Genomic DNA, 12,680 nt, shown 5'->3' with positions numbered 1-12,680 from the left:
CCCCTGGTCAGCTGCGAGAAAAACAGGAAGGTTTGGGGAGTCACCAAAACAAGGGAACCTAGGAGGTAGCAGCAATGAAGGGGAGGAGTCAGTTCTGCAGATTTGCTGTGTCACAGAAGTGACTGCACTCTTAGTGGCAGTAAGGAGAGGTATAGGCTGATTCCCAAGGACCAAAGTAGATCTGGGGATGTGGCTGCAGTTTGGAGATAATAAAGTCCTCTTGAGGACAGGGCAGTCTGTGTCAGGAATGAGCTGGACTCCAGGGGCTAGATCTGGATTTCCTAGTCTGTGGAATGTTACTAGAGTCTTCACCTGAATGTGCAGCACTGACTTTCATGCCTGCATAGTACCTGAATCTCTGACATGTACCAAGGTGCGATTTCCCACATTCACGATAGAAATGTTTATCCTGGATGTATTTAATACCAAGGATGATGGCCTGTGAACTAAGGCGGTTGATGACTCAGGCTGAGGAGATGTGAGGCAGAGAAGGAAAGGCTCTGGTCTGAGGGTCAGAGGTCCAGACCTCGGAGCCCTGAGGCCTCCACCATGCTGGGAATGAAGGAAGGAGCCCCTCTTATGACCACCAGAGGCTGTCACTGCAGCTCATCCTGAGGAGACTGCTCCAAGGTGGAATCCTCAGAGGATTTAAGTTCGAGGTGGCTCAGGATTTTTGTGTAGTGACTAATCTTTCCCTCCACCTCATGCCAACAAGAAGCCTCTAAATTGAGCTTCCAGTTAAGTACTGGGTAGACCCTGGCACAGGGGCTGGGGAGGCAGTGGGTGATGCAATGATGGCATGTGTTAGCTTTGGGAGATAATCACAGCTTCTGGACACTGCACTTTAGAAGAACCCACAAAAACTGTCCAGATTCAGACTCATAAGTTGTAAAGGCCCTCAGAGTTGTCTCATCTAACCTCTCAGCCAGGGAAATGTTCCTCTACAGCAAGGAGGCTGACTCACCATCCAGCTTCACATTCCATGTCATGTGGAAGCCATTGGTCATCAGGTAAAAGTTTTTCAGATCCTCAGGCAGCACACAGTTATTTTTCTAGAACCACAAAGAAGCAGACTGTTAGGTCAGGGCTGGGAAGGAGGGCGTAGGGCTATGCCTCAAAGCATCTGGGGATGCTATTTACTGTGTTTCAGATCCCCAAAATAGACAAACTCTGAATAATTACCTATAAAACTCTATTGGAGAGTTCTGGTTTGAGACGGCAACAAAGCAGCCTCCTCCACTCACCTCGTTTCACTGACACACTGAATCTACAGCTACAAATTGAACAACAATCCCTCTGAAAGAAATCCAGAAACTAGCTGAGCGACTCCTACGCATCGAGTGAACAAGAAGACACACTGAAATGGGTATGAGAGGCTGATCACAACCTTGCTATAAAACCCACTCCCGGCAGGGCGACACGCAATGAGGAGGGAACTCACAACTCCTGGATTCTCCCTGAGGAGCAAAGGGCTTGGACCCTACATCTAGCACCCCAACTTTTAAGACTTCCACCTGAGAGATGGGCCTCCATAACATCTAGCTCTGAAAGCCAGTGGGGTTTGGGTCCAAGAGACCCATAAGGCTGTAGTGAACTAAGAGATAGTTCTTAATGGGCTCTCATGGACTTACCATGGACATACCCCCAGGGCCCAGTACAGAGGCAGCAGACTAAAATGCCCAGTCTTTTCATTAAAGAAGCCTATTTGCTTATCTTAAAAGCTTTGGCCTGAGGGGGCAGGCTTTTAATTTAGTACACATCTAGATGCCAACTGTAATCCTCTCCAAAGACCAGGGAGGCTAGTGGGCACCACACCATCTTCATGCTCTCCTTCTGCCTCACTAGCAGGTATCTCCTGGAAAGGAGCTTATACACACGTCTGGCACCCCAGCTTTTGCAGTTACTGCCCAGGGGACATACCTCTTGATTGCCTGGCTCTGCTGGCCAACAAGGCTTATGTTCCTGGGTCCCACAGGACTCTAATAAACAGAGTAGCAGATCTTAAGCTATGCCACCAGGGCACAGGGCAGAGGCAGCAGACTGAAATGCCCAGTATGTAAGTGAAAGAGGCCTATTTATAGATCTTAACTGCAGCCTGAGGGTCAGGCTTATAATTTAACAACATCTAGGGGCCAACTGCAATCCTCTCCAGAGACTGGGGAGGCCAGTGGGTGCCATCTCTGCGCTCTCCCTTTGCCCTGCCCTGGGTCACCAGTGTTTCTATGAATGGAGGTTGTACAAACAGCTGGTGCTCCAGCTTTTGTGGCTGCTGCTCAGAGGACACATCCCTTGATATCTGGCTCTGGTGAGCAGCACGGCTTGTGTTCATGGGCTCAACTGCATGGTAGCAAACAAAGAAATAGTTAACTTGCTATCCCCCTAGGGCTCAGTGCAGAGGGAGCAGACAGAATGCCCATCTCTCAGTCTTCCCCTGAAAGAGGTATACGGGCATACTTTAAAAGTTGCTGCCTGAGTGTCCAGCTTCCAATCAGCCTGCATCTAGGTGCTGAGATCCTTCTCTTTGGGACACTGACAGGTCTTGGTATACCCACAACTACTGGGAGCCACTAAGAACAAAGTAGGCTGGACATTGACAAAGGTTTGAGAGACAACCAAGAGCCACGGAAGGGTTGAATAATAAGGTTCATCTCTTACATGAGGCCACTCCTTCAAGACTGGCTATTGTATCTAATGCATAGAAACCAACATAGAGAGTCAAAAAAATGAAGAAAGAGAGGAATATATTCCAAGTGAAAGAATTAGATAAAACCCCAGGAAAAGACCTTAATGAAATTAAGATAAATAATTTTTACCTGATAAAGAGCTCAAATAATGTCATAAAGATGCTCACAGAGGTCAGGGAAACAATACATGAACAAAGTGAGAATTTCAACAAAAAGAAAATATAAGAAAGTACTAAACAGAAACCACAGAGGTGAAGGATACAATAACTGAGCTGAAAAATTCAATAAAGGGGTTCAACAGCAGACTAGATGACGTGAAAGAATCAGGGAACTAGAAGCAGTGTATTGGAATTCATTCAATCAGACCAGCTAAAAGAAAAAAGAATAAGAAAGAGTGAATAGAGTTTAAAGGACTTATGGGACAACATCAAGCAGATCAATATTCACATTTATAGGGGTGTCAGAAGAAGAGAGAGAGAAAGGGGCAGAAAACTTATTTGAAGAAATAATGGATGAAAACTTCCCTAACCTGGGAAAAGAAACAGACTACCTGGAAATAAATCCAGGAATCCCAGAGTTCCAAAAAAGAAGAATCCAAAGAGACATTATAATTAAATTGTCAAAAGTTAAAGGAGAAAATCTTAAAAGGAGCAAGAGAAAAACAACTTGTTATGTACAAGGGAACCCCCATAAGACTATCAGCAAATTTTTAGGTAGAAACTTGGCAGGCCAGAAGAGGGTGGCACAATATATTCAATGTGCTGCAAGAAAAAAAAAAACAACCTGCCAACCAGGAATACTCTACCTGGAAAAGCTGTCCTTCAGAATTTAAGGAGAAATAAAATTTTCCAGATAAGCAAAAGTTGAAGGAGCTCATCACCACTAGACCAGCCTTACAACAAATGTTAAAGGGAGTTCCTTAAGGTGAAACAAAAGGGTGCTAATTGGTAACAGGAAAAAATATGAAAATATAAATCTCACTGGCAAAAGTAAATGTATAGTTAAATTCAGAATAATCTAATGTTGTCATGGTGGTGGGTCAATCACTTATAGATATAGCATGAAGATTAAAAGACAGAGTAAAGTAACTATAGTAAAATACACTATATTTTAGTAGTAAAAAAAACTATAACTACCATAATTTGTTAATGGATACACAAGATAAAAAAATGTAAATTGTGACACCTTTTAAAATGTGTGGTGGGAAGAGTAAAAATGTAAAGCTTTAAAATGCATTCAAACAAGCTGTTATCAGCTTAAAATAGACTGTTACATTTAAATATAATCCTCATGGTGATCACAGAGCAAAAACCCATAACAGACACAGAAAAGATAAAGAAAAAGGAGTCTAAGCACAGCATTACCAAAAATCATCAAATCACAAAGGAAGCAAGAGAAGAAGAAAGAAATAGAAGAATTACAAAATAGCTAGAAATCAATGAATAAAATGGCAGTAAGTCCATACCTATCAACAATAACTTTAAATGTAAATGAACTAAATTTTCCAATCAAAAAACAAAGAGTGACTGAATGGATAAGAAAGGACTTATCTAAGGCCAAACTATGTTGTCTACAAGAGATTCACTTCAGATGTAATAACACATAGACTAAAAGTGAAGGGATGGAAAGATATTCCATGTAAATGGAACCAAAGAAAGCTGGGAAAGTTATACAAGACAAAATAGACTTTAAGACAAGACTCTAACAAGAGACAAAGAAGGACATTATATAATGATAAAGGGGTTAATCCAACAAGATGATATAATATTTATAAATATTTATGTATCCAACACAGATGCACCTAAATATATAAAACAAATATTAGTAGACGTAAAGGGAGAAAAAGACAGCAATACAATGGAGCAATGGACTTAAGTGACATGTTAGACCAGATGGACTTAACAGACATTTACAGAACACTCCACCGAAAATCAGCAGAATACACACTCTGCTCAGGTATACATGGAATATTCTCCAGAATAGATCATATGTTAGGCCACAAAATAACTATTAACAAAATTATGAAAACTGAAATCATATCAAGCATCTTTTCTGTGCAAAATGGTATGAAACTAGAATCAGTTATAGTAAGGAAACAAGAAAATTCACAAATATGTGGAGAGTAAACAACATGCTACTGAACAACCAATGGGTCAAAGAAGAACTCAAAAGAGAAATGAAAAAATATCTTGAGACAAATAAAAAATAGAAATACAATATACCAAAACTTACAGAATGCTGCAAAAGCAGTCCTGGAGGGGAATTCATAGCAATAAGTGCCTGTATCAGGAAATAGGCAAGTTCTCAAGTAAACAACCTAACTTTACACTTCAAGGAACAGAGAAAAAAGAACAAACTAGGACCAAAATTAGTACAAGGAGGGCAATAACAAAGATCAGAGCAGAGATAAATGAAATAGAGGCTAAAAAGATAATAGAAAAGATCAATGAAACTAAGAGCTGATATTTAAAAAAATATATAAACAGAGAAACCTTTAGCAAGACTCACCAAGAAAAAAAGAACTGAAAAAAATTAGACATCAAAGAGGAGACATTACAACTGATACCACAGAAAGACAAAGGATTGTGAGATTATGATGAATATGATACACCAAAAAATTGGACAACCTAGAAGAAATACATGAATTCCAAGGAATATACAACCTGTCATGGCTGAATCATGAAGAAATAGAAAATCTGAACAGACCAATTACTAGTAAGGAGATTGAATCAGTTATCAAAACCTCCCAAAAAACAAAATTATAGAAACAGATAGCTTCCCTGGTGAATTCTACCAAATACTAAAGAAGAAATAACACTAAACACCTTTTCAACCTAGTCCAAAACACAGAAAAAAGGAACTCTCCCAAACTCCTTTTATGAGGCCAGCATTACCCTGGTATAATCAGACAAGGACACTCCAAGATAAGAAAATTACAGGCTAATATCCTTGATGAACATAGATACAAAAATTCTCAACAAAATATTACCAAACTGAATTCAACAACACATTAAAAGGATCATATACCATGTGGAAGTTATTCCAGGGATGAATGGATGGTTCAACATCTGCAATAAATCATAACAAAATGAAGGATAAAAACCATATGATCATCTCAATACATGCAGAAAAAGCATTTCACAAAATTCAAAATCCATTCATGATTAAAAAAACCTCTCAACAAGTAGGTATAGAGGGAACATAGCTCAACATGATAAAGGCCATATAATTAGCCCATGGGTAACATCATACTGAAGGGTTAAAAGCTGAAAGTGGTTCCTCAAAGATGAGGAAGATAAGGATGCCCACTCTTGCTAATTTTATTCAACACAGTATTGGAAGTCCTAAGCAGAGCAATTAGGCAATAAAGAGAAATAAAAGGCATCGAAATTAGAAAAGAAGTAAAATGATCACTATTTGCAGATGACATGGTATTACATAGAGAAAATCCTAAAGACTCCACCAAAAAACTTTTAGAACTAATAAACGAATTCAGTAAAGTTGCAGGATACAAAATCAATATAAAAAAACCTATTGCTGGGGCTTCCCTGGTGGCGCAGTGGTTGAGAGTCCACCTGCCGATGAAGGGGACACGGGTTCGTGCCCCGGTCCGGGAGGATCCCACATGACGCGGAGCGGCTGGGCCCGTGAGCCATGGCCGCTGAGCCCGCGCGTCCGGAGCCTGTGCTCCGCAACGGGAGAGGCCACAACAGTGAGAGGCCCGCGTAACGCAAAAAACAAAACAAAACAAACAAAAAAAACTATTGCTTTTCTAAGAATAACCAACTATCAGAAAGAGAAATTAAGAAAATGATCCCATTTACAATTGCATCAAAAAGAATAAAATACCTAGGAATAAGTTTCACCAAGGAGGTGAAAACTATAAGATATTGATGGGGAAAAAATGAAGAAAATACAAATAAATGGAAAGATATTCCATGTTCATGTTTTGGAAGAATTAATATTGTTATGTCCATACTCCCCAAAGCAAACTACAGATTCAATACAATCCCTATCAAACTTCCAATGGCATTTTTCTCAGAAATAGAACAATCATAAAATTTGTAGGGAACCACAAAAGACCTCAAATAGCCAAAACAATCTTGAGAAAGAAGAACAAAGCTGGGGGAATCACTCTCCTTGATTTCAAACTGGAGTAGGAAGGGAGAGTAATCAAAACAGTATATTGGCATAAAAACAGACACACAGATCAACAGAACAGAACAGAGACCCAGAAATAAACCCACACATACATGGTCAATTAATTTATGACAAAGGAGTCAAAAATACACAATGGGGAAAGAACAGTCTCTTCAATAAATGGTGTTGGGAAAACTGGACAACCACATGCCAAAGAATGAAACTGGACCACTATCTTACACCATATACAAAAATCAACTCAAAATCGAGTTAAGACTTGAATGTTAGACTTGAAATCATAAAATTTCTAGAAGAAAACATAGGTACAAGCTCCTTGACATTGGTCTTGACAATAATGTTTTGGATTTGACACCAAAAACAAAGGCAACAAAAGCAAAAGTAAACAAGTGGGACTATATCAAACTAAAAACCTTCTGCATAGCAAAGTAAACCATCAACAAAATGAAAAGAGAACCTAGATAACAGGAGAAAATATTCACAATTTTCACTGATTGTGAAAATTCGCTGATAAGAGGTTAATATCCAAAATATATAAAGAACTCATACAACAATAGGAAAAAAATGAAACAAGCTGATTAAAAAATGGACAGATTTTTCCAAAGAAGTCATACAAATGGCCAATTGTATGAAATTGGTAGATGAAATTGGTAAATGAAAAGATGCTCAACATCATTAATCATCAGGGAAATACAAATCAAAACCACAGTGAGATATCACTGCACACCTGTTAGAACGGCTATTATCAAAAGAGACAACAAATTAACAAGTGTTGGTGAGGATGTGGAGAAAAGGGTGCATTCGCTAGTGGAATGTAAATTCGTGCAGCCACTATGGAAAACAGTATGGAGGTTCCTGAAAAATTAAAAATATAACTACTATATGATCCAGCAATTCCACTCCTAGGTATTTATATGAAGGAAATAAAATCACTATCTTGAAAAGATATCTGCACCACTATGTTCACTGCAGCATTATTTACAGTACCCTAGATGTGGAAACAAGCTAAGTGTCCATCGATGGATGAATGGATAAAATATGGGGTGTGTGTGTGTGTGTATATATATACACACACACACACACACACACAACAGAATATTATTCATCCATAAAAAAGGAAATCCTGACATTTGTGGCAACATGTATGAACCTTAAGGGCATTATGCTAAGTGAAGTAAGTCAGAGAAAGACAAACACTATATAACCTCACTAATATGTGGCATCTAAAAGAAAACTGAACTCATAACTACAGAGACTAGATTGGTGGTTGCCAGAGGTGGGGGGGTGCGGGTGAGCAAAATGAGTGAAGGTGGTCAAAAGGTACACACTTGCAGTTATAAGATAAACTAGTCTTGGGGATGTGATGTACAACAAGGTGATGACAGTTTACAATACTGTACTGTATATTTCAATGTTGCTAAGAGAGTAAATCTTTAAAGTTATTCATCACAAGAAAAAAAATCTGTTAACTCTTGAGATGGGTGTTAATTACACCTGTCATTTCACAACACATGTGTGTGTGTATATATATGTACACACACATATATATCAAATCATTATTTTGTAACATAAAACTAATAAAATGTTATATGTCAATTATATTGCAATAAAAATTAAACAACAAAAAAATGCTATTAGAGAGACAGAGCAGAGCCACCAGTTTGACCTCTTTTTTGCCTCACCTGATAAGGCAGAGTAGGTGTGTGTTCTGCTGTGGTAATGCCTCTCTGGAGAGTTAGCTGGAGAAAGGGGATCAAGGGAAGAAGAGGAGGAGACCTAGAGGAACGTGGTGTGAGAGGAGATCCTACACAAAATTTTGATGATGCTGGAGCAAAGCAATCACTTCTGTAAATTTCAGACCCATGCTCATAAATTATTTCCTGAAACAAATTATTGGCTCAATGAGAACATCTTAAAGGTAAAAAGTAAATACTTCTAGAGCATTTAATGCAATAAACCTAACAGTTCTGAAAGTTCTTAGAAAGTAAAGAAGCACAATAGGATATAAAAAAATATTTCATATGAACAACAAATCATCCAAACTGGTGTGGAAAGAACAAAGGAACAGCTTTGATTCCTTTTAGGAGGTACTAGGAGCACGCATTAAATTCTAAGTAACTCACATCTATGCACATGTCTGGCCAGTCTTCTCTAGCCAATCAAACCACTGAGTACAGAAGGATGAGCTCTCCAATTACTTTTCTGACTTCTTATCATGTCTTATGTTTATACAGGTGGAGGGGCAATTTCCAAACTTTTTGATTATTGGACCTTTTTGAGATGTGCTACTGAACACTGCTTACATCAAGTTTGCTTTAGGTCATACTGTCAGTCAATTCCAGGTACCCAATGTGTGAGGAAGTTGAGTGTAGCAGTACGATCTGAATTTATTTCCCATTTCTGCCACTAGCTGAGTTACCCTGAGTGTCAAACTCTGTGAATCCAGGTTCAAGAATAATCTCTAAGATTGAGTCTACAAAACACTGGAGGTGGGAGGAGGTGGAAGCCTGGGAGGAAGAGAGATTAGGTAATCAGGGTAATTATTATGGTTTTAGGGAATAGCATCTTCAAGAACTATATGTGAGAAGCAAGCTTCAAGCTTGCAGGTAAGCAGTTTTTATATTGTTAAATATAAAATAGTTGTCATTTTAATGAAACAGGTTTTGCATTTTCTTGATCTAAGAACTAAAATATGCATTCTGATCTTCTTTTGTTTTTTCTCTCTTCACCATCTAGTTCTCAATTTCAGAGATGAGTAACATAAAGAACTCTCTGACTCCTTGGGCTAACCATTTATTTTCCTGCTCATTAAGTTATTTGCAGTTTAGGGCTTTCTCCTAATGCCTTCAAGTATGACACATTCTCTGTGCTTTCCGAGAGAAAAAGTGTGTACACGGAATGCCTTTCTCCCATCCCTGGGACCCTAGCACAGGAAGCCTATAGCTGTCAGTGTTCTGACAAAGTTCTTGCTCCCTCTGTCATCCCCAAAGGCCAGCATCCAATGTGAGATTTTTGGTCACTAGTGCCATCTAGTGGTAGAGACAAGGAAACTACTGTCTGTAAGTCTTTCTTAACCCAGATTCCATGAGATCCAAGCCGAGATGGGCTGGTAGCCATTGTTCACCTTTAAGTTAGGCTGGAGAGTTTCAATAATAGTGACTATAACATTTATTACAGTATTGATTTCACTCAAGAAAGAAATTTTGGTAATACTTTATACTGGTATTTAAAAAATATTTGAAATTCATAAAAATAGAAAAAAACAGTGAAATAAAATATTTAATACAATTCAAATAATAACATAAACATGCAAAATGTCAAGTAAACCAAGTTAATAAAAAAACATTAAACCTGCATTGTCATTTTCATATAAATCACCGTGGGCCCAGCTGTGCGGCCTCCTTGCTGTAGCCTGCATGGTGGGCAGCCTGCATGGTGGGGCTTCCTTCTGAGTGTGGCTTTCAGGGCACCACTTTTAGGTGCTCCTACACCCTGGCCAGTAACTCAGAGTTGCTGCTGTTTTAATTTCTCTCCTGCACAGTGTGGGAAAAGACTGCTCTTCTGTGGAGAGTAATCTGCCCACTTCAGAGGGCTTCTCTTGCCAGATTCAGGCTCAGTCTCTATTTTGAGGGGATGAAAAAGAAGGGGAAGGAAGAAGACTGGAAGAAAGCAAATGGAAGTCGGGGTGTAAGGATTAGAGAGAGGATCTGGGAGAAAGTCAAGAAGGGAGAGGAACACTGCTGACCAGTGTTTGAAATAACAGTGGCATCAACATGGTATTGCAATCTCCCTGCACCCCAGTGATGATTCTGTCACATAACTCCCAACTTTTGATTTTTTTCCCCTCCTCCTGAGGAGGCTATCTACAATAGTTTCTTTAAGCTATGCTAGGAAGAGTCCACCACAAGCTGTGTTACTGCTTCATCAGCTGGACCGTAGAGCCACTCTGACGTTTTAGGAGTCGTCAGCTGGATTCCCAGAGAGCCTTCCTGGGCACTGCCTGAGCCTTGAGGGAAGGGGTAAGGGCCGTCCACAGCCTCCTGCTCACCTGCTGTACTTCTGAGAATCCTGTGGCCCACTGTTCCCTCACTTTCAGAGGCCACTTCACCAGGGAAGTGGGCTGGTGGGGAGATGCAGGATCAGGTTGGCAAAGAGGCCAGGGGCCAGAGCATGGAAATTAATGTTTCTGTAGGTGCTTATCCACAGTGGACAGGCTCTCCATGAGTCCATTTGCAACAACAGCAGAGGAAGGGTTGCCCAGAATGCCCATCAATGAGGAGCACTAAAATCTAACTGGAAACGTGAGAGAGTGAGGACACCTGCATCTACTGAAACTCTTCTCAGGGAGGATGTCCCAAGCAATGGAGGAAAACCCGAATGGGCTGTGGAGGGATGGGGTGAGATCCTCAGGAGAAGTCTCAAGTATATTCTCAAACTCTTTCCTAAGGAGAGGGGGAAGGCCTGGTTAACGAACCTTTGGTCTTGGTGGGGCAGGTATAACAGTTTGGGGACGGAGCTGAGTTGCCTAAGACGCAGAGCAGAGGCAGCGTACTCTTCCCTAAATCCTTTCTCCACACAACCATCAGTCTCCCTCTAAAAATGCATGATAAAAAAGAATATAAATACTGGCCTGTCTGGGGCACCACATGTCTTGGTGAAACTCTGTATAAGGCAGGTATCAGCCAAGACAACCTTCCGAACAGCAATGCCCCCAGGCGTAACTAGTCCTTAGGATCTTACAGACGGCGACATTAGTGGGGGAAGCCTTTGCACCTGTGGCCGCCTTGCTCCGGAGATGGTGGCTGTGGCGGCCTCACTCTCGGGACTCAACTAAGAACTGTTTATGGAAAAGAAGCTGGGTGACCTTGGGTAAGTTCCACACTCTTTCCCCCCTTTGTGTTTTACCTAATTCACTCATTCATTCAACATTTATTCGTGTCTGTTGTGGAATAAATACTGTGTTGGGCACTAGAAACAGAAAGGAATGAGGCAAGGTGCAGAGAAGACTGTGGCAGACACATGGGTTGCGTATTCAAATCCATCTTCCTCTACTTCCTCCTTGACAGAACACTCATTTTGTTTGAGATGGTAATGTGCCTGGTTGAATGCTTGTCTTCAGAACCTCCTCTGTAACTAGTGCTGGACATTAAAATGTAAACCCAAGTCCAATGACGGGGTTTCTAGGAAACTATCACTTCCCGATTAAAACGTGACAGGTATAGCTGGCAACATCCCTTACCTTTTCCCTGCCTTGAGCTTGGAGGTGACAGGTGGGGCCTTAGTGGTCGTTTGGCCACCATAAAGGAAAAGACCAAAAGAATTACAGAGATAATGGCTGAACACTGTCAGGGCCAATGAACAATTTACAACTGCTTACCTCAGATCTTGCTATGTAAGGACAGTTAACTACCATTTGTTTAAGCTATCCTTAGTTTAATATTATACCTCTTTGAGCCAAACATATTCCTACTTGATCCAGAGACAAATGTGTAACAGAGGAGTGTTGTGGATCTGTAGAGGCAGAGATAACTAGGAAGGAACAGTCAGAAGGCAGGGCAAGAATCAGGGAGGGTGGAGCTACAGAATCCAAGGGAGGAGATAGCTAGGTATAGGAGGGTGGTTAACAGCAAGAAATGCAGGAAAGATGTCAAGAGAGAAGATGGCTTTAACAATGAAGAGGCCCCTGGTGATTTTTGACACAGCGATGTCCACGGAATGGTGGCGGAGAAACAGAGGATGCAAAAGGGTGAAGTGACTGGGAAGTGAAGGAAGGGGGCAGTAATTTACACCAGGGGTCTCTGACCTGCCACCTGGTTTTGTAAATAATGTTTAATCGGA

General features: G+C 40.5%; 1 protein-coding gene across 4 annotated transcripts in view; it reads right to left on the bottom strand.

Annotated features, from left to right (window-relative positions):
• Positions 1-12,680, bottom strand: part of TPGS2 (tubulin polyglutamylase complex subunit 2) — a 56,627-nt gene that overhangs the window by 16,134 nt on the left and 27,813 nt on the right. For all 4 annotated transcript variants that reach the window (XM_067699304.1, XM_067699306.1, XM_067699307.1 and 1 more), the window contains exon 3: positions 965-1,052. In XM_067699304.1, coding sequence (XP_067555405.1) covers positions 965-1,052 — 88 coding nt within the window. The remainder of the gene's footprint in view (positions 1-964; positions 1,053-12,680) is intronic.

Source organism: Pseudorca crassidens, chromosome 12 (assembly GCF_039906515.1).
Source record: "Pseudorca crassidens isolate mPseCra1 chromosome 12, mPseCra1.hap1, whole genome shotgun sequence".
NCBI classification, from domain to species: Eukaryota; Metazoa; Chordata; class Mammalia; order Artiodactyla; family Delphinidae; genus Pseudorca; species Pseudorca crassidens.
Note: the sequence above shows the minus strand (reverse complement) of the source record. Positions and strands in the feature narration are given on the sequence as shown.